Source organism: Equus quagga, chromosome 17 (genome assembly GCF_021613505.1).
Source record: "Equus quagga isolate Etosha38 chromosome 17, UCLA_HA_Equagga_1.0, whole genome shotgun sequence".
NCBI lineage: Eukaryota > Metazoa > Chordata > Mammalia > Perissodactyla > Equidae > Equus > Equus quagga.
This window is the reverse complement of record NC_060283.1, coordinates 51,288,512-51,310,031: the sequence shown is the minus strand read 5'-3', so window position 1 is coordinate 51,310,031 and position 21,520 is coordinate 51,288,512. Positions and strand designations below refer to the sequence as shown.

Sequence of the window (21,520 nt, the reverse complement as noted above, 5' to 3'; positions counted from 1 at the left end):
AAGTTATTTTATTGCTATTTGATTCCCACTTCCCAGGTAATAGTGAGGCCAAGCATCTTTTCAGATGTGTATTAGTCATTTGTATTTCTCCAGACCCAACATGGACCCTCATTAGCTTTCCTGAAGGCCCTGATGGAGTGGACTTTGCACAGCGTAGGGTGAAGGAAGGTGGGCATTGAGGTGTACAGTTGGAGGGGTGAAAGGAGATGAGGGGAGGGAGGGAGAAGAAGGGGAGGCTCGCAGGCCGGGTTCCCAGCCTTCCTCCTGGATTCTTCCTGGATTCCTCTGTCTTCTCTCTTGAATCGGATCTCTCTCTCTTAAGGCTTGAGGACCTAACTTCTTCCTCACCAAGCTGCTTGGAGAGGTGCAAGCGGGACAGGGCAAGGCGCCTCCATCCCGGCCCCCGGAGGAGCATCTGAGACAATGCTCCCGAGAGGATGGCGACCCTACCAGAGATGTCTTTCTGCTCCAGCTACTGACTGCACTAAACAGGAGCAGCTACTCTCGTAGCCACTAACCCATCACTGACATTCATTCTATTTCTGAGCGAGTCCTGACACCTACCACACCCCCACACTCAGCCCGGGCCCGAGCCTTACTCCACCCCTGGTCCCAACCCCACCTTGGACCTGCCTGAGTCTTACCCACCCAGTCCCCAGACTCTCCCTATTTCTGGATCTCTCCCTGTTCCTGACATCCATGCTTCTCTGACTGTCTGCCTCGTCCCTAGCTGCCACCCCGTCCCTGGCTCCTCCTCCACCTCGGCTCCGACTCCAATCTGAATCCCGGATCCCAACCCAACCTTGATCTACACTCCACCTCTGAGCCTCACTCCATTCCCAACCACAAACCAAATGAAGTTTTTCTTTTATGTTTTCTTCCAAGAGTTTTATAGGTTTAGCTCTCGTGTTTAGGTGTTTGATCCATTTTGAGTTAATTTTGGTGTACAGTAAGAATTTCATTCTTTTGCATGTGGTTATCTACTTTTCCCAGCACCATTTGTTGAAAGATTATCTTTTCCCCATTAAATAATCTTGGCACATTTGTTGAAAATCATTTAACAATTTATGCTTAGGTTTATTTCTGGGCTCTTTATTCTCAAGTTCTTTTCATCCTTTGGCTCTATCAGCCTCATTGTCACAAAGTGGCTGCCTCAGCTCCACATATCACATCCTATAACAATATTCAAAGGCAGGGACCAGGAATATATGTGTGTGTCTCTCTCTCTTTTTAATCAGGAATATTTCTCAGGAGTCCCCCAGCCCCAGCAGACTTCTTCTTAAGCAATGGTGCACTGAAGCCGGTTTGTATCTGCTTAGGAAAGCAGATTATTACATTCTCTAGAATTTTGTGAGCTGATTACTAAACACCACCACCCTTCAAATGGCCATGGTGGCAGCATTTATACCAGGGAACTTGGCGAACGCTGCAGATCACGACATTTTCCCCAGAAGTGGAGTTTACCAGCACACTGTTAGTCAGAACGGGGTGATACGGCCACTCCTAGCTTAACGGGGTCTTGGAAAGTGAGCATCTGTCATTCTCGGCCTCTCTCAAGGGAGCTGGACCGGGCAAGCAGGCGGCAAAGGGAGAGCTGGGGAGGCACTGATGGTGTCACCACTGATGGCTCCCAGTGGCAGGAAGGTTTTGTAGTCACTTGAAAGAACGTCTTTCAAATGTCTCAGAAGACAGAGTGCTGTGGGCTCAGCGGATGGGCGGACAGAGCTCTGGCAGCAGACACAGCAATTCTGGCAGGGCTGGGGCACCAGGGCAGGCTTTCTAAGCCACACAGTGGGCACCCGGGAAGCACGTGGCCTCGGAACTTCCTGTAGCCACGATGGCGGCTCCTTGACCCGGAGACTGTGAGCAGCCAGTGGCCGTGAGGCTTGGAATGGGATGCTGAGGGGAAGGGAGGAGTCCTGAGGGGCTGCCACAGGGGCGGGGCGCCCTAGAGCGTGGTAGAAGTGTTCCCTGAAGAAGAGCCCACAAAGGAAGGCCTGCTGTCCTTGGCCAAGAACTCCTTGCTGACCAGGCCGTGGATGGCCATGATCCTGAGGAGTCCGTGGCGAAACTTCTGGCCAATGAAGGCGTAGATGAGGGGATTGAGGCAGCTGTGGAAGAAGCCCAGAATCTCGGTGGCGTCCAGGGCCCGGTTAATGTCATTGCGACGCACACAGGTCTCCTGGATGACCTGGAGCCTCATGAGGGTGTCTGAGACCAGGACCAGGTTGTAGGGCAGCCAGCAGAGCAGAAAGACGAGCACGACAGCAAAGATGACCCGCATGGCCCGGTGCTTCTGCCCCATGTGGGCCTGAAACAGCGTGCGCAGGGTGAGACCGTAGCAGAACAGCATGACCAGCAGTGGCACGAGGAAGCCGAAGGTCTGGGGCAGGACCCGCATCACCATCCGCCATTTTGTTGTGTTGGTGCCCATGTCCTCGTAGCAGACTGGGCCAGAATAGGGAGAGGAGATGGCCTTGCGGAAGAGGAAGACGGGCAGGGCCAGGATGAAGGACAGGATCCAGATGCCCAAGCATATGAACTTGACCCAGTGCCGCTTCTGGGTCAGTGTGCGTGTGGCATGGACAATGGCCAGGTAGCGGTCCACGCTGATGCAGGCCAGCAGTAGAATACCGCTGTAGAAGTTGACTTCCTTCAGGAGCGAGACCAGCTTGCACAGGACTGTGCCAAAGGTCCAGCCCTTTGCCTTGGAGGCGGCCCAGATAGGCAAGGTCAAGGCGAAGAGCAGGTCGGCCATGGCCAGGTTCAGCAGGTAGACATCAGTGACAGAGCGGCCAATCCGGCTGTATAAGACGACCAGCATCACCAGGGAGTTTCCCAGCAGGCTCAGCAGGAAGACCAGGGCGTAGATGACAACCACAGCATACTTGTTGAGTGTCTCAGGGTCCACACTACAGGGACTGTAAGATGTTCCTGTGGGTGGTATGTCGCTGAAATTACCATAGTCATCCCCAAACCATAACCACAGATCGGTATCATTCCACACATTTTGCAGGATGATAGTCATGGTTTGATCTAGTTGAAGGACTAGAAAGAAAGAAATGTGATTTAGTAACTCAGGTTCAAATCGCGCTCACTGGGGATGTGAGAACAGTTACTGGACATCTTTTCCTTCTCTGTTGGTTTGGCAGCTGAAGATTCCTTCCTTGGCCGCTGTCTCGCACTGCTTTAGAGGCCGGCTTGACGGTGTCATCACCCTCCCATAACCCCAAAGCCGGCCTGAGTCCGGGATACGATGGACTACAGGGGGAAAACCTTTGCCCTTGGCATTCCTACAACAGCCTCAGCTGTACCTACAATTCTTCCTCCGTACTCTTTTCAGCCGCTTCCATCCTCAGCCACGTCTGTGCATCCAGACGGGAGGACCAGCTTGGGCTTGCACACTCAGGAAAGGGTCAGCGTTAAGCATAACGGAAGGAGGCCAACTTGTTCCCCGATGTCTGTTTGTATGTTATTTCCCCGCCTATGTTCTTCCTGATTCCTGTTTAACTTCTTAAAATCTACTGAGGGAAGGAAATGGTAGCAACAAACTGTATTAAAGTGCATTTGAAGGCTTCTCTCTAACGGAGTAATAAATGTTTCGGTCCTCTGTCTAAAGGAAGACTAAGCATTTAAGGGAAGTCCCCATCTTGGCCCCTGAAATCACCTCCTAAACATCCACAGAATCATTCAGCAGTTTTCAAATATTTTTTTCATTGTGAAACACTCTGTTGAAGCAAAATCTTACCAGAAGCCCAATATGTAAAACAGATAAAAATGTCACCTACGGAGGGTGGGGAGAGCGTGTGCCAATCTCTCCACCCACACAGCCAGGAGGAGGTGGCCCCAACACCCCAGGGCTCTCCAGAGAACAGTCTAAAAACGCCAGGAAACTTAGCAAGACTGGAAATAAGGGTCCCTGGTGTCTAGTGCTCCTTCTGTCCTGATTCTATCGTTAACAAGCTGGGTCACCGTGGGTGGTCCTTTCGCCTCCACGCAGTTCAGTTTTCTCGTCTGTGAATGGAGGCAAGCAGAGTAGATGACCCCTGAGCTGCTTCCGAGCCTGAGCTTCGAGAAGTCCCTACAGATCCACACATTTTATTACGTCCTCTGCCTGCAGGATTGGCATTTTCACAGAAGGCAAAGTCTTAGGGCAAAGCATTGGGCAAATGTGGCCGTCTTCCCTGCAGAAAGGGAGAAATGTGACAAGAGGAGGTAAGAAGTCTCCTTGTCACCAACTATGGCCATGGAGGAGGTCAGAATTGAATACATGGTCACCAGGGAGGAGGCAGGAAGCCACCCAAGCAGAAATCTTCAGGTCCCAGAGAAATGGATGCATTTTCTAAAACCTAGCCTCCGTACCCCAAAGAAAGTCCTGGCGAACAGGAGTGGCTTCCTACCTGAGGCACCGGCCTGGCAGGTCCAACCGTAAGAGCCCAGAGCACAGAGACCAGTGACAGTGGTTAGAGAGAACTTGACAAATAAAGGGAAATAAGGAAGCCACGTCACAGCACACATCCTCTTCGAGCCCTGCCCCTCGGTCTGAAGCAGAGACTAAGTCGAGAGACCCCTAGACATCAGAGGCCCCCGGGGTCCATACGTCCACACAGGGGCACCAGGCACGAAGACGGAGTCAAGCATCCGATATCTGAACTCTCCACTCTGTGAATGAACATTTTTATTCTCTTCGTTTTCCTGCATATATTTCCACGTTTATCCCTTAAATTACCTAGAAGACCACCTTTGAAAGCTTCCCACTTGCCTGACGTGAACAAAGGGAAAATGATGTGACTTTTTCCAGCGGTAGTCCTCCACTCAGGAGGCACTTGGGTGCAGTGTGGCGGGCAGCGGGCGGAGGAGCGCACTTCAGCTGGGTTTGCACAGCAGGTGCACAATTTCGGTCATATGGTAGGCTTCCTCGGGATGGCCCAGGCGCTGGTGGAGGTGTTGGTGATTTGCAGGGAAACTAACCCCCTCCGCTGCCAGCCGCTCCTTCACACAACCACTGCCAAGGGTTAGCTGATTAGAATGCCCTGAGGCTGGGGCGTGGGCCACTCCTGGAGTGGGCTGGACAACACGGAGACCATGAGAGCTGCACCATCAGTGACAGGAGGAGTTGGCTTAACGTCATTCTGCTCCTCGCCCAGGAGTGACGGATGGCTTCTCCGCAAACCTGCCTCAGCTGCTCCCAGCAGCGGGTGTGTGTCCCCCGGATTACTCCTCCAGTATTTCACTCCCTTCTCTGCTGGAACGTGAACCCTGCACTGTAATGATGTGTTCACATGGGCCCTCCCCGCTGGACCCTGAGCTGTAGAGAGCAGGGACCCTCCGATTCATGGTGGGCTCATCTGCCGGGGAACAGAGGACGCGCTCAACCGACGGTGTGGACTGGGTGACGTCAGACGGATCTCGTCTGATTCACGGAGCCTGGCTCAGCACCACCATTCAGCGTCTGCCACTTCCAGCCACAGCCACACGGTCGCACACAAGGTGCCCCTGAAGGCTCCCCCACCCCCCACCCGCCCGGCCGCCAGCCTGCTGTGTCTGCCGACGTTCTTTCCCAATCCTCCTGTATTGTTTAAAGTCAATGCAAATCTGTTCAGGTATAAAATCCGCCCCTAGTAACACAAAGGCCAGATTTATCACCCCTCTGGCGCCTACAGTTCTGCCACCGCGAGCATATTTTTTAAGCTGTCATGCTCTCCCCCTGGGCTCTCAGATCATGGATAACTGGGAGCAGGATGTCTGAGGAGACACTTGCCCTCAGGTTGCCCATGCTTTGCTTGTTGGACTGCTGTGATCGGATGCCGAGACTCAAAAGGACTTGCAGACGGGGTAGTCGCCGAAGGGCGTGGACATTCCCTCTGTGAGTCACCCAGGGACCCGGAGGCTCCTGGGGCGTAAAATAGTGACTGGAGCCACAGGAGAAAACAGACTGTCTGGGGCCTGGCCTGCGTGTGCACCAGCGCAAAGGGAGGCGATGGGGAAGTGCGTGTCTGCCACAAGGGGGCAGCAGTGGCTGGACAGGAAAGTCCTTGCAGGGGACCCACTGCGAAAGCACAGGGCTGGGGCAACCCCATCTGATCCCTCGTTTGGAGCTCCTCTTTGTGTGTAACTCCCTTCTGCTTTTCCTAAGCCCTCAGTCAAGGCGGCTCAGCATTCCAGTCTATTTCAACGAATGACTGAGGTTTGGAGAAGGGTCTGGTCCAGCCTCAAGCTGGAGGAGTAAAGGGGAACAGCCCTCCGGGTGCTGGTGGGGGCGGCAACCGCAGCAGCGTAGGTCTCCAGTGGGAAGATGATCTGGATGACAAGAGTTAGAAAGACTCTTTCCCCTCGTGGTAGGAAAGAAAATTTCACAGAAGGAGGGGGAAAAGACACCTAGAGATGAGCTTGGAATAAAATTTCACCCACTTGAAAATGTGCCAGCGAGTTCACCCGCCCCACATGTCTTCCATACCACACCTCCCACTTACAACGGCTCCCTCGTCAACAGATCCATGACGTTCCTAATGGGAAAGCATTTCCCCATTCCGTGCAGAACATCCAGCACCAGAGATTGTTGTGACACGTGCAGCCTGAATGCCAGTCCGCTGGCAAACCCAGAGGCCTCTCCTTGCCACTGTGTTTTTAAATGGCAGCTTCTAAGCAAGAGCGTGTGAACGGCACGGCATGGCTGTAAGTACGTCTGCTGTGTCCCAGTGGCAGCTTTGATGCCAGCATCAGCATCCCCTCACATCCCTGCAGAAGACCCACTGGGGACCAAAGCAGAGACCAGAGAGATGGAGGAGAGAGCTCACACCTCTCCCCGGTCCCCATGCCCATCGGCACAGTGACAGGTCCGGGGGTGAGTATGTGACCTAAGATGACCCTCTCCGAGCCAGGTTCAGGTTGTTTGATGACTGCAGGAAAGCAAGTGCATAGTCGTCTTGCTGCTGGAAGCCATTTGCCACCATAAACGGCAAACCCGTCCGAGGACAGAAACTGGCGTGTGGATGGTGGCAGAGAAACGGCACCGGAGTCCTGGAGGCAGGTGCCCAGAGGACATCTCTCGGCACCCTCAGTTATGCGAGCCAGTGCATTATCTCTATTGAGATGACCTGTTCCCCACAACCCACCTCTGCCCAACTGAGGGAGTTCTGGAAACCAAAAGTGACCTAGGCTGAGAGGAGAAGGGAGGGATGTCAGCGCGTCACAGGGTCCAGGCTGCAGTGGTCAGGATGTGGCAGGACTTGACAGAAGGGTGACCCAGGAGGGCTGGTGCGGACCTCCCAGCCCTGCTCACCAAGCTCTGGTGGAGGCCAGACAGGAACCTTGAAAAGCGACATGGGAACCCATCTGAGGACACTCTCCCGGATGAATTCAGAAATCCTCATGAGGGACACAGAGATCCCTGCTTTGCAGTCAGACAGACCAGGATTCAAATACTGGCCCTCCTTTATTCATTTATGACCTTGGGCAAGTTCCTCAAGGTGAATTGAAAGATCTTCATCCATAAAAATGGGAATAATAATGTTTGCCTCACGAGCCGTGTGGTGATGAAATGGGATAAGGTCGCGGGCTCTAGGACCAAACCACCTCAGGGCAAATCCCGGCTCTGCCCACGGCCAGTGTGTGCCCTTGGGAAGCATAGATAGTCACTCTGTGCCTCAGTTTTCTCATCTGTAAAATGGATATAAAAGGAGGACCTAGCTCATAGGATTGGGATGAGAATCAATGAGTTAACACGTGTCAAGTGCTTAACACAGTATCTGGCAGATAATAAATGTTCCATCACTTTTAGCTGTCTTTATACACGCCCCCCAGGGTCCTGTTGGGGGAATACGTACCACATACACTAAACACCGCAGACCCTCTGACCCCGTGATCCCACTTCATGCGAGGAGAGGGAGGGACGGAGGGAGGGCAAAGTTCATCACAGGGTCGTTTATAATGTCCTTCAAAAAACTATTATCCAAATTACAGTAGATTTATAAAATGAAACACTGTGCTTCTATTAAACACAGTAATCTGTAGCCACAATTAGTGCTGTGGGAATGTATCTATACTAGAATACCGAGCAGAAACAAAGGCTCACAAGCTGAATGTTCCGTATGAGAACCTTTGATATAAAGGTGTGTACGCAGGTACACGGGGAAGACACCGGGGAGAGAGGATGAAAATGTCAGCAGTGGTTATCTCGTGGTGCTGGGCTTACTGATATTTGCATTTTTGCTTCTATCTTTTGACGTTGCCCAACTTCTAAAATGAGCATTACTTTTGCAATCAGAAAAAAAAACAGGTATTTAGCTGTTTTCATTAAAAATTAATAAGTAACTCTCCGATGGTCATTGTCCCTCTCCTCACTCAGATCTGCCTGTCCAGCTCCCGGGCCCCAACCCAGTCCCCTGCTGTCAGAGTTTTCAGACTGTATGACGTTCATCTTCAGGCGTCTTTCCCGCTGGACTGTGACACAGAATAGTGATTCAGACAGCACCCCTTCCTTTTCTCCTTGCCCCTCTGTAAAAGAGTCTATTTTGCATCCCCAGTGCCTGAAAAGTGTGTGACACACACCAGTAGACACCTAACAGGGAGCAGGCGTGTGACGGGTGCAGGCGCACGGGGCCCGGCGCTCAGGAGAGCCCGGCAGTCACCTCCTTGAAACTGTTCATAATTTTGTGTTGGACTTTGTGTCTCACGAATGAAGTCTGACAGAACAATGGAGCTTGGAGTTCAGCTCATGTGCTGTCCCACCTCTTGTTGCCTCCCCGGGACGGGGGGCTCAGCCCTCCACTCCCCCATCCCAAGAGCATCTCATGCCTCAGGGAGCACAACATTAAACAACAAATAAAAAAACACTGGTCCCCTTAAGAGAAAGACCAAGGAAGAAAAAGAAACAAGCTTTTCCCCTGCTTTTTCAACAGGGGCCCTCCGTTTTCATTTTGCGCCGGGTCCCGAAAATTACGCAGCCAGCCCTGACACCAAATAAATATCTGTTAGATGGATGAAATGTTGAAGGAGTGGAGGGAAGGTAAACGGCAGGTTGGAACTTTTATCTTAGCTCTGCTGGTGGCGACTTCTTCCTTCCAACAGCTCAAGCCGAAATTCGTGGACTCGTTGTCGACAGCTCTTTATCCCTTACACCCAACATTCAATCTACCAGAAAATTCTGCGGACTCTGCTGGAATAAACTCCGAGTCCTATTGCTCCTCGCCTGCCCTGCTGCTGCCCCGGCCCCGCCACCGTCCCTTCTCACCCAGGTGCCTGTAACGACCCCCAGACTTCCCTGCGTCTGCCCCTCCTCTCTGCGGTCCATGCGCATCGTGCCAGCCAGACTGATCCTTTTACCTTCTAAGTCAGAGCACTACGCTCCATGTCCCAAAGAATGAATTTCGCTGCTTTAATTTTTTTAAGTGCGTTCTAAGTAACTTCGTGGTGGAGAAATCTGGCAAACACCGCCTTAACCAAGTGAGGAAGGCTGACACCACCAGGGATGCTGTGTGGGTTTCATGCGCCCCCCGTACACGTGATGAGAAGGGCACCCACCTCTGTCATAGGCCCTCCACCCATCTAATCATGAGAAAACACCCGACAAGCCCAGACGGGGGCGCTCTACAGGACCCCGCCAGCACGCCTCCGCACCACCAAGGCCATGAAAAACAAGGGGAGGCTGAGCAAAACCCTCTCAGGCCTCAGGAGACTGGGGAGACCTATCCACTGAATGACTGTGGCCCCCCGGGCTGGATCGGGTACAGGAAGAGGAGATCATGGGAAAACTGGTAATGGTGAAATAAGACATGGAAATAAGAAATGGAGATAATGGTGAAATCCAAATAAAATTGGGAGTTCAGTTAATACTTGTCTTTAAAGTTGTTACCTATTTTATTTTATTGAGTTTTGGGGGTTTTTTTAAGATTTTATTTTTCCTTTTTCTCCCCAAAGCCCCCTGGTACATAGTTGTGTATTTTTAGTTGTGGGTCTTTCTAGTTGTGGCATGTGGGACGCCGCCTCAGCGTGGCCTGATGAGCTGTGCCATGTCTGCACCCAGGATCTGAACCGGCAAAACCCTGGGCCGCCAAAGCGGAGCGTGAGAACTTAACCACTCGGCCACGGGGCCGGCCCTGAGTTTTATTTTTTAAATCATGAATAGTTATTGAATTTTGTCAAAGGCCTATGAAGATATATGAAGATAGAAGGCATATGACTTTTTTTCTTCGATATTTTAGCCTGTGAATTATATTAATGGTTTTCTAATATTGAATAATGCTCGCACTGGGGGCATATATCCCACTTAATCCCAAAAAAAAGTGAATTCAGAAAAAGCTAGAATCCTTAACATAGCCTTCAAGGCCTTCTCCACCACTCCTCCAGCCCCGCCCCGGCCCTCCTCGTTATCCTTCTGTACTGGTCCTCTAGAGCCCCACGACAAAACACCACAAACTTGATGGCTTCAACAACACAGATTTACTGTCTCGCGGTTCTGGAGGCTAGAAGGCCAAGATCGGGGTGTCAGCTGAGTTGGTTCCTTGTGAGGGCTGCGAGGGTGCATCTGTTCCACGCCTCTCCCCTGGCTTCTGGGGTTTGCTGGCCATCTTTGGTGTCCCTCTGTTGTAGGAGCGTCACCTCAGTCCCCGCCTTCATCTTCACGTAGCGTCCTCCTTGTTTGCCTGTGTCCGTGGCCAAGCTTCCCCTGTGATAAGGACACTAGTCATATTGCATTAAGGCTCCCTCTAATGACCCCATCTTAACCGATTACATCTGCAACGACCCTCTTTCCAAATACGGTCCCATTCTTGTTTTTTCCTTTTCTCTTTAATAAAATATCTTGTACACCACCCAAAGACTAATTACCATCCGTCCCCGTACACATGTGTGGTGTGTCCTTTTGCCCTCCCCCCTTCCCCACTGGTAACTGACAATTAGTCTCTATGTCTGTGTTTGTTGTTGTTGTTGTTGTTTTTATCCTCCACTTAGGAGTGAAATCATATGGTATTTGACTTCCTCCAAATAAGGCCCCGTTCTGATGTACTGGGGGTTAGGACTTCAACACACAAGGGAGGGGCACAATTCAGCCCACGGCATCCTCTGACCGTATCCTCCTACCGTGCCCCTTAGAGCTCCTCTCCAGCCATACGGGCCTCCGGGCTCAGGACCCTGCCTCTGCGGCTTGCTCTTCTTGGAGTGCTCTCCCGTAAATATTCCCACAGGTGCCTCCCTCACCTCCTCGGAGCGTTTTCTCAAATGCCACCTTCTCACCAAGGCCCCCCATCCACCTGTTCACACTTGCACCCGCCCTAGCGTTCTTGCTGTCCCTTTTGATGCTGTATTTTAAACATCTTCCTCTTTCCACCGCACTCGTACTTCCTAACATACTGTACACTAGGGTTTTTTCTCTCTCTCCTCTCTAGAAATATAAGCTTCACAGGGCAGAGATCTTTATCATTTTAATCACTGTTTCTCAAGTGCCTGGGAGACAGCATGGCAAGGAGGATGCCATAAAAAGTCCTCGAAGAAGGGGCCTGCCTGGTTGCATAGTTAAGTTTGCATGCTCCACTTCTGCTGCTCGGGGTTCGCCGGTTCGCATCCTGGGCACGGATACTCACCACTCATCAAGACATGCTGTGGCAGTGTCCCACATAGAAGAACTAGAATGACCTACAACTAGGATATACGACCATGTATTGAGGCTTTGGGGAGAAAAAAAAGAGAGGAAGATTGGCAACAGATGTTAGCTCAGAGCCAATCTTCCTCACCAAAAAGCAAAAGGAAAAAAAAAGTTGTTGAAGAAAGAAAAGCAAAGGAAAGGAAGATGGATTCTATCTCTAGAGACTGGGAGACCCACAAGTGACTTGGCTTCTGTTGGTCTCCGGCCTCTGGGAAAGTGCACTGGAGGGAAAATTGATACCACCAGCGCTGTAAGAAATGACTTGCGATGCATGATAGCGGTACTGACAACACCTGAGATCAAGCAAGGACGACAAAAAATCTACACCTGGTGGCCAGGGGCTGTATTTGCAAGATCAGTCCAGGAGAGGGCAGCATTACCTTCAAATCAAAGCAAACAAGGGCAGGCGGCGGACAGGGAAATAACCCCAGTGAAGTGGGCTCTACCCCCAGAAGTCGGGTTAGGCAGCGACATCTAGAACCTCGCCCCACCCTTTAAGGTTTGCAAACCCTTTCACATACCTTCGTCCTCCCCTTCAGGTCTTCCCAGATGAGAGGTTAGCAATGGCCAGAGCGTGCGCACAGTTTGAGACAAAGTTCCCGCCCACAGTTTGAGACAAGCAAAGTTCATCACCCCTGTGGTCGCACGTCAATCACAGGCTTGTTGCTTGTCACAGGCTTCAACTGCTTAATAGCCCTGTCGCTGTGGTCACTGCCCTTCCTCCACAGGCCTTTCCTCCAGACCAGCGGCTCTCAGCCTCACGGTGGGAACCCACACTTCCAAATACAGCACGATTAAAATACAGCGAAGCAGTTACAAGCAATCAAAATTAAATTTCAGACAACTGAAAATCTTTTCACTGTTCTCTCACAGCTCACTTTTTGTTCTTCATCAGCCCAGGCTGCCATCACAAAATATGGTAGACTGGGTGGCTTGGACGGCAGGTATTTATTTCTCACTGCTCTGGAGGTTGGAAGTCTGGGGGGTGCCAGCATGGCTGGGATCTTGGTGAGGGCCCACCTCCCGGCGTGCAGAAGTCCGTCTTCTTGCTCTGCCCTCACATAGCAGAGAGAGCTCGGGGCCCTTCCTCTTGTTACAAGGACACCAGCCCCATATGGGGGCCTCACCCTCATGACCTCGTCTGAGCCCAACTGCCTCCCACATGCCCCACCTCCAGATACCCTCACATTGAGGGTTAGGGCTTCAGCAGATGAATTTGATGGTTCCGGCAAATTTGGTGTCTGGCAAGGACTTCTGATTTATCCTTCCATTTTTGTTCCTTTTTTCTAATTCTACTAAAATGTAATCACAAGAAATGATCTCCATTGCAGTATTTTATTTTTCAAAAAACAAAAATATGAATTTTGAGGGGACACAAGTATTCAGTCTGTAACAAGCACCACGTCATGGTTTGAATAGAAGAATTTCCTCCAAGGCAAGAACCGAGGCAAGGTTCTAGCAAGTTCCAACAAACTTCAATCTGCCTTGAATGCAGCCTTGCTTATTTTCGCTTCCGTGCAGTCAGCTGTGCGAGCTCTGTGTGGCCCAGCCAGTTTAAGCAACATTCTGTCTGACAGACACGGCTGGCAGCCTGGCATGCTTGGCCACCGTAAAAACACGCTGTGCGAACGGCTCCCTGGCGGTGGGAGGGCCGGAGGTGGGAGCCGGCAGATGGGGGACAGGTGGGGAGAGGACTTTCCATTACTACTTTTTAAGATGCCTTCTTTTTGAAACATGTGATGTGGTTCCCGTTACAATTTTTCACTGGAAAATATGATCTTAAAATGTTAAAAACTAATTACTGAAGCCTGCGGGTGGGGGGAATGTGGATACTCTGAGGACACTCCGTAAGCTCTGACATCTGCGGATGTGTGTCTTCTGGCTGCTCTGTGTCAGCTTCCACCCAGAGCCAAGGGGGCCTTCAGCCACTTCCAGGAGACATCTTCACTTGTCACTTATCTTAGTTCCCTCCACTCCCACTGACTCCAGATCAGCTCGCTATGGACTCTCTCGGTCCCTGTCTCTTTCCTGTCACTGATCTGCCTAGATCCCCACGATCTCAGTCCCTCCACTGCCATCCAGGGCCTCCTGGCCACTCCTCATCCCCCACTCAGCCCCCTCTGCCTGTACCATTTCCAGATGCAATTCCAAATACCCCAGCTCCCCCAGGCACCAAGGGAAGCGCACGCTCTGGGTTTCCGTCTTGCCCTGCCAGTGAATTCTCCCTGACTGGTGTTGACTACTGAGACCCACCTCCTCGCCCCGGGAATAGTCCCATCTTCTTTCACTTAAAATAATGCCCTTGACTTGCACTTGCACATGCATCCCTCCAGCTTCCTGCCGAAACCCCTCTCCCGGGGCCAGCATCACCCACCCCAGCGCCTGCAGGTCAGTTACCTTGGCTGCACAGGTTGGTTTCTTTGTAATTTGTTCATTTAAACTGGAATTGGTTTCCAACTTTTTTAAAGTTTTGACTTTTCCTCATTTAAAACAATCTGGGTTTCTATGCTGTCTTCTAAAATTTGGAAGATCTAGCAATACTGAGCCCATGGCAAAAAATCGGCTCAAATCTGTACAGAAAAGAGATCCTAGGAAGAGAGCAACACTCACACCGTCATTTGATTTTCAACAAAAGTGCCAACCCAGTCAAATGGGGAAACAAAAATTTTATCATCGAAAGGGTACTGGAACAACTAGGAATGGGAAAAACATGAATCTTGACCCCACATCATACCCAAACATTCTTTTGAGATGAATCATAGGCCTAAATGTAAAAGCTAAAACTGTAAAGCTTTTAGAGGAAAACTTGGATGAATATCTTCATGACTTGGGCGGTAAGCAAAACTTTCTTAGATCAAAGAAAGCAATAACCATTAAAACTTTTTGATAAATTAGACTTCATCAGAATTAAAAATGTCTGCTCATCAAAAAGATACCCTTACAAAACGTAATAGATTAACCTCAACCTAGAACAAAATACTTGCAAAACATGTATCTGACAAAGGATTGGCATCCGGGATATACAAAGAACTCCAACAAGAATAAGAAATAATAAAAGACAATTCCCCAAAAATGGGCAAAAGATTTGAACAGACACTTCACAAAAGAAGATATACAGATGGCCAATACGTACAAGAAGAAGTGGTCAACGTCATTGGTCATCAGGGAAATGCAAACGAGAACCACGATGGAAACACCCCTACACCATCACCAGAATGACCCAAAATAAAAAACAGTAACACTAGCGCTGGGGAGGATGTGGATTAACTGGAACCCGCATGCACTGTCGGTGGGAATGTAAGAGGAACAACCCCTTTGGCAAAAGGTCTGGTGGTTTCTTACAAAACTAGACATACTCCTACTCTATGACCCAGCAACTCTACTCCTAAGAGTACACCCAAGAGACGTGAAAATATATGTTCACGAAAATATTTGTACAAAAATATTAATAGCTTTATCCCTAAGAGCCAAAAACTAGAAACAGCCCAGGTGTCCACCCACAGAAGGATGGATAAACAAACTGTGGCGTGTTCATACAGTGGAATACTTCAGTAATACTACACTTCAGTAATAAATACTCCAGTAATAAAAAGAAATGAAATGGGCCAGCCCCATGACCTAGTGGTTAAGTTTGGTGTGCTCTACTTCAGCAGCCTGGGTTTAGATCCTGGGCGCAGACCTACACCACTCATTGGCGGCCATGCTTGGCAGCAACTCACATACAAAATGGAGGAAGATTGACACAGATTGGCTCAGGGCGAATCTTCCTCAGCTAAGAGCGGGGAAAAAGGGAATGAACTACTGATATACTCAACAACATGGATATATCTTTAAAACGTTATGCTCAGTGAAAGAATTCTTACACAAAAGAGCACATTCTGTGTGATTCCACTTCTATGAAGTTCTAGAAGAGGCAAAACTAACCGTGATGGAAAATGACAAGAACAGTGGTTACTCAGGGGGTTGGAAGCAGAGACAAACCGGGATGCTACATGAGGGGATTTTCAGGGATGCTGGTAATGTTTCCTATGTTGATGGGAATTGGGATGATACAGGAGCATGTATTGGTCAAAACTTAGTGAATATTCACTTAAGATTTGTGCATTTCAGGGCCGGCCCCGTGGCCGAGTGGTTAAGTTCGTGCACTCCACGTCGGCACCCCAGAGTTTTGCAGGTTTGGATCCTGGGTGCAGACATGGCACCACTCTTCAGGCCACATTGAGGTGGCATCCTATATGCCACAACTAGAAGGACCTGCAACTAAAATATACAACTATGTGCTGGGGGGATTTGTGGAGAAAAAGCAAAAAAAAAAATCGGCAACAGTTGTTAGCTCAGGTGCCAATCTTAAAAAAAAGAAAAGATTTATGCATTTCATTGCATACAAATTTCACATCAAAAGAAAAAACTATTAACAAATATTCATATCTAGTTAATGCTGTACATACTGATGTATTTAGGGAGAAGTGTACTGATGTCTGCAATTTACTTTGAAACACATCAAAAAATAAAATGGATTAAGAATATAGGGACGGCTAGATGGATAGATAGGAGATAAAGCAAGTAAATGTTCATGGTAGAATCTAAGTAGTAAGTATACAGGCGTACACGGTAAGATTCTTTCAACTTTGCTGCATGTTTGAAGTTTTTCATGATAAAATGTTGGGGAGGGGGATCAGCTGGCACTCAGTCTTGGCTGACTCATTTAAATAAGGTGTGCACCATCCAGTTTGCCACACTCCCTACCCCTCCTTATTGCCTCGTGCCCACACTGCTTCACTCATTTACGTTACCTGCACCCTTCGGTACAGGGATATCTTATCCTGGGCACACACGGCACATCCTAAAGGTTGTTAAATAAATCTCTGGAGGAGGCAGAATAGCGTTGTACCAATCCCACCACTTACCAGCTTTGTGATGTTGGGCCAATTAATTCACCTCTGTGCCTCAGTTTCCTCATCTGTAGAATGAAGTGAAATGGTGAATGCAAAGTTTCTAGTACCCAGTGGGCACCAGATAAATGTTGATTATCAATACACAGTTTAATATATTGACTTTGTAAATGTCAACAGATAGAGTGATGACTGATTTTCACAGTAAGAAACTCTATAGAGTTTGGACTCACAGGGGAAAGAACAGGAACATTATTTTCCTGGAAATTGAGCTATTTGCTTTCACTAAATTTCCTCTCACATAGAAAAAGCCGTCTTTATTCAACAAGCATTTTAATAAGCACCTCCTGCTACTACAAATGCTACTTGTACCTGTGGGCTAAGCAGAGTTGCTGCCATAGAGAAGTCAATGAGGTAACTGCAGTAGTAAACATATGCTCAAGCTCCAAGGGTGGCCAATTGTTGGGGAAGAGGGATCGCTTGAGTTGGGCCTTGCAGGATGAATAGGAGTTTTCCAGGTAGACGTGGGGAAGGAGGGCTGTCCAGGCAGAAAGAACAACATATGCAAAGGCACTGAGCAATAAAAAAGCAATGGGATTCTCAGATTTGGCAAATAGTTTGTATTATCAGAGCCCAGGGAAGGCAGGAAATGAGACTGGAGAGCGAGACAGTGGCCACTCACACCCTGTTTGTCATGCTATACAGTTTGGGTTTTGTGCTGCTGATAAAGAGCCACTGGCACGTTTTAGGAAGGTACTTCTACAGCAGAGCAGAGTTAGAGTGACAGGAGAGAGGCCTGAGGCAGGAAGACCAGCTAGGGACCAGGGCTCCCCTTGCTGGCAAAAACTGCCCGGGGCACTTGTTAAGCATATGATTCCAGGCCCCGCCCCAGGCCTATCAGATCAGAGTCTAGGGGAAGGGCCTGGGAATCTAGATGACTAACCAGCACCCCAGGTTTCCCAACCACCTTGGAAAACCCTGAGTCAGGAAAACAGGAGATCGCAGCTTCCATCCTCTGAGGGGAAGGAACGCCTGAACTGAGAACTCGGGGAAGGGGAGAGGCGTATTACAGTGTGACATAGGAGAGAGAATCTACATAATGTGGGCCATGACCGCCTGGCATGGCTGTGTAGACAGCTGCACCATTTACCAAGACAGGGAATGCAGGAGAAAGGTCAGGCTCAGGGAGAGGAGACAAGGACTTCTGCTTGACCGGGATGAATCAACGCCCTGAGAGCCGGCGCTGTCTTGGTGGCGGCAAAAGTCACCGCTGGCCGAGGTCACCGAGGGAGAGACTATGGCATGAGGAGGGGGAGGGCCACAGCTCCCAAATGCGCTTATTTTTTCCTCTGCTGCTCACACAGATCTGTAACTTGAATGCCTCAGGTACATCTTCCAACCACGTGGAATCAGCACAATAAATTACACGCATCAAGCTCGGAGATAGACAAGCAGAAACCTAAACACCCGCTAGGACTCCGGAACTCCAATGCCTGACAGAGCCAAGCTGCCTCCTGCCTCCCGCCTTCCGTTGGGGACAGAGCCGATGAGTGACATCGGCAGGCCCCAGAGGAAATGCCGTCTCTCATGCATTTATCCCTTTGTCCTCTGGACGCTGTTTAGGGAATAAACACTTGCCCTTTAAGAATGGTCCTCCTAAAGACAGCACAAAGAATAAGCTAGTCCTCGGAAAACCTGGGTTAGAATCACATGAAGTTGGGCAACATAATCTCTCAGAGCTTCTTTTCCCTCTTGTGTAAAATATGGATAATAATAACTGCTATAAAGAACAAATGAGAGCCAGCCCTCATGGCCTAGTGGTTAAGTTTGGCACACTCCGCTTCAGCGGCTGGGGTTCAGTTCTTGGGCGCAGAACCACACCACTCCTCTGTCAGTAGCCATGCTGCGGCAGCAGCTCACAGAGAATAGCCGGAAGAACTTACAACTGTACACAACGATGTCCTGGGGCTTTTGCAGGGGAGGGGGGAGGGGAGAAGGAAGACTGGTAGATGTTATCTTAGGGCAAATCTTCCCCTGCAAACAAACAAACAAAAAGAACAAGTGAGAAGATACACCTTAAAGCCTCTGCTCCCGGCTATAAAGAGTAGAAACCCACTCCCACTAGCTCAAGTCAAAGCCGTGTTCACGGAAACGATACAACAGGCAATCTCGCCAACTCGCGAGAACAGGCAGTGAAGTACAGTTTGTCACTCAGGGATCGGAGCAGAAAGCCTGTCATTGCTCCCACCTCGGCGTTCTCTCTGGGGCCATCTGGTCTCCCGTCTCTGCTTCTTCCTGCAGGTCCACACATTCCCACATGGCAGACACTGCAGTTGTCTATCCACTACCCATTCCCCTTCCTTCCTCGATAAGGGGACCTCAGTTTGATGGGGATGGTCTGAGCCAATTACAACAATCTGTGGTCTGCCTTCCTAGCCTCCTTTTCACCCGGCAGTGGCCATGCATGTAATCTGGGCAAGTGAGGCTTAAGGAGAAGACTGCTGGGAAATCTGGGACAACTCTTGCTTTTCCAGACAAAAGCCAAAGATGCTGCCTGGTGCCACCTCTTCTTTTTCTTCTTTTTGGCTGTGATAGCCAGAGCTGCAGCAGCCATCATGGGACCATGAGGAAAAGGCCATCAGACTCACAAAGAGTTCTTTCACCCTTGGACATCACTGAGCCCCTGAAACAACATTAGTGGACATTGCGTGTAAAAATAACAAAACCAAAAAAACTCTACTTCTGGGTTTTTCAGGCACTTTGAGTGAGGTTTGTGTTCCTCGCAGCTGAGGGCACTCTTGACTAATAATATTATTGTCTAATTTGGGATTTCCCAAACTTCAATCATCCTCAAACCACCTGAGCATTTTTGCCACGTCTACTCAAGTACAGGGCTCTTCTTAGAGTTGCTTCCCTTTTGCTAACTTAAAGACCTACTTTAGCCTTTGGCTCTCACGTGTGAGTTTTATTTACTCTGATACCCATCAATATAAATATGCAAGGATTAAAATTACAACAGGTTTCCGAATTGCTGAGTACATTCGCCTGCTGGGAGGGTGGTGCACCCCAGCTCCGCAGGGAGCTTCCAGGACCCTTCCAGACACACTGTTCATCTGCTGTCCATTCGTATCCTTTACAATGTAAGTGAAAAAGAATAACAATTTTTAAAATTGAATTCAATTAAATTAAAACAGATTCACGAAGGACCACCCCAGATCATCTCGTTTCTACCACTGGAGCGCTTTGCAAAAGCAAAGCCAAAACCAGTTGTTTCTTTCTCTGATATTCCTATTCCAGATTCCCAGGAGGGAACTTTCCTGATCAGGGTCTTCCCTGAGCCACCTGGTACCTAAGGCCACACACAGCTCCAGGAACTCAAGGGAGAGGGAGATAACTGGCAGGTCAACCACGACCTTATAAAGGATGAGGATGCTGCTGCTGCTGATGATGATGATGATGAAATAGTGTCATTTCAAAATCAAGATTTCTGTGTGCCTGGACATGAAACATTGAGGGAATATTGGTCAATCCTTTATGTCTGTGCAGAGCAAGCTACAAGGCCAGGGAAGAAACAGGAACGCCAGGGCAGCTGGTACTGCTGGTACAGCAGAAGAAGGGCACGCCTTCATACGCTCCTCAGCACGTCGCTACGTCCATCTCCCAACACGGTCGATCTCGTGTTCATTCAATGGTGAAGTAACATTTCAAGTCAGTAGAGGAAAGATGGGCTGTTCAACACATGGTGTCAAGAGAGTTGGAAAATTATTGGGGAAAAAATAAGTTATATCCCTAATTCACTTTACTCACACACTCACACAAAATTCAGATGGATTGAAGACGAACATAATGATGGTACATTAATCCAACAGGCTCTCACGCAGCCAGCAGAAAAGAGGTCAGTCCATAGGTACTGACCAGGAAGTGTTTAACCAATGGTCAAAGACAAAGCAGGTTGCAAGTAACATGTATAGAATGACACCATTTGTGTTAAATAAGTGTGAGTGAATCTCCATGCGGACATATGAGTGTAAACGCTTTAAAAGTCTGAAGGAACACACCTTCATCAGGTAACAGTCCTTATTTCTAAGGTCGTGACTAGCTTGTAATCACATATTGACCATCTAATCAAAAAGAAGCAGAAAAGGATACAATTTTAATGAAAAAAGTTAAACTACGAAGCAACAGAGAAAACTGAAGAATTTTTTAACAATTTTAATGTGACAATCTGCTTTCTCAGTACTATGCCAACGACAAAAACCATAAAGGAAAAGATTGAGAAATTTGACACAAAAATGTAAAATCTCTGTATGGCAAAGCAAACCAACAACATAGCTAAAAGCCAAAGGACAAAATGGAAAAGATGTTCGCAACACGATGGAGAAAGAGCAATATTATTAAACCATGGATTATTTAGAAATAAATAAGATAATTACAAGCCTAATACAAAATGAGTCAAAGGCATAAAGAAGCACGCATACAAGACAGGCAAATGGCCTAAATTCATATTCAAATGTTCAACCTCACTAATAATTACAGATAAGCAAATGAAAATGAGATCTCATTTTTCACTTAGATTGACAGGATTAGAAAGATTTGCAATAGCCAGTTATTGGCAAGGCTCTGGGGAAACAGGCACCTTTGCATTCTGTTGATGGAAGCTGAAATTGGTGCAGCCTGCTGGAAGGTAATTTGGAGATGGGTATGGAAATTTTAAATGTACATGCGTGCTGCCCTCCTCTAAATTTATTTTAAGAAAATAATGGTGCAGTTGTGCAAAGTTGCATGAACAAGAATGGTCATTGTATTGAAAAATTACAAACAACCTAGATCATCAAAGGGTTTTTGTTAAATGAGTGTATGCGAACTCAGAGGTGTTATGGATACCAGGCAGGTGTTGTGAAAGACAGGGCGATCTTTACATATTGACGCAAAGGATACAATGTTAAAGCGAGAAAAACAACCCACACAGTCCGCTCCTAAGGTGATC

The 21,520-nt window shown here is 48.8% G+C and overlaps 1 protein-coding gene across 1 annotated transcript; it reads right to left on the bottom strand.

Moving 5' to 3' along the window:
* Positions 1 to 1,048: 1,048 nt before the first annotated feature.
* LOC124228929 (C-X-C chemokine receptor type 2-like) lies at positions 1,049 to 4,449 on the bottom strand. Its single transcript, XM_046643986.1, has 2 exons — positions 4,401 to 4,449; positions 1,049 to 3,048 (listed from the first exon to the last, which is right to left on the bottom strand). The coding sequence occupies exon 2, from the start codon at positions 3,026 to 3,028 to the stop codon at positions 1,949 to 1,951; it is 1,080 nt and encodes a 359-aa protein (XP_046499942.1). The 5' UTR covers positions 3,029 to 3,048; positions 4,401 to 4,449; the 3' UTR covers positions 1,049 to 1,948.
* Between the last annotated feature and the right edge of the window lie 17,071 nt (positions 4,450 to 21,520).

Excerpts from the sequence above, each read along its gene's own strand:
- LOC124228929 (XM_046643986.1), bottom strand. The coding sequence starts at position 3,028 with ATGACTATCATCCTGCAAAATGTGTGGAATGATACCGATCTGTGGTTA.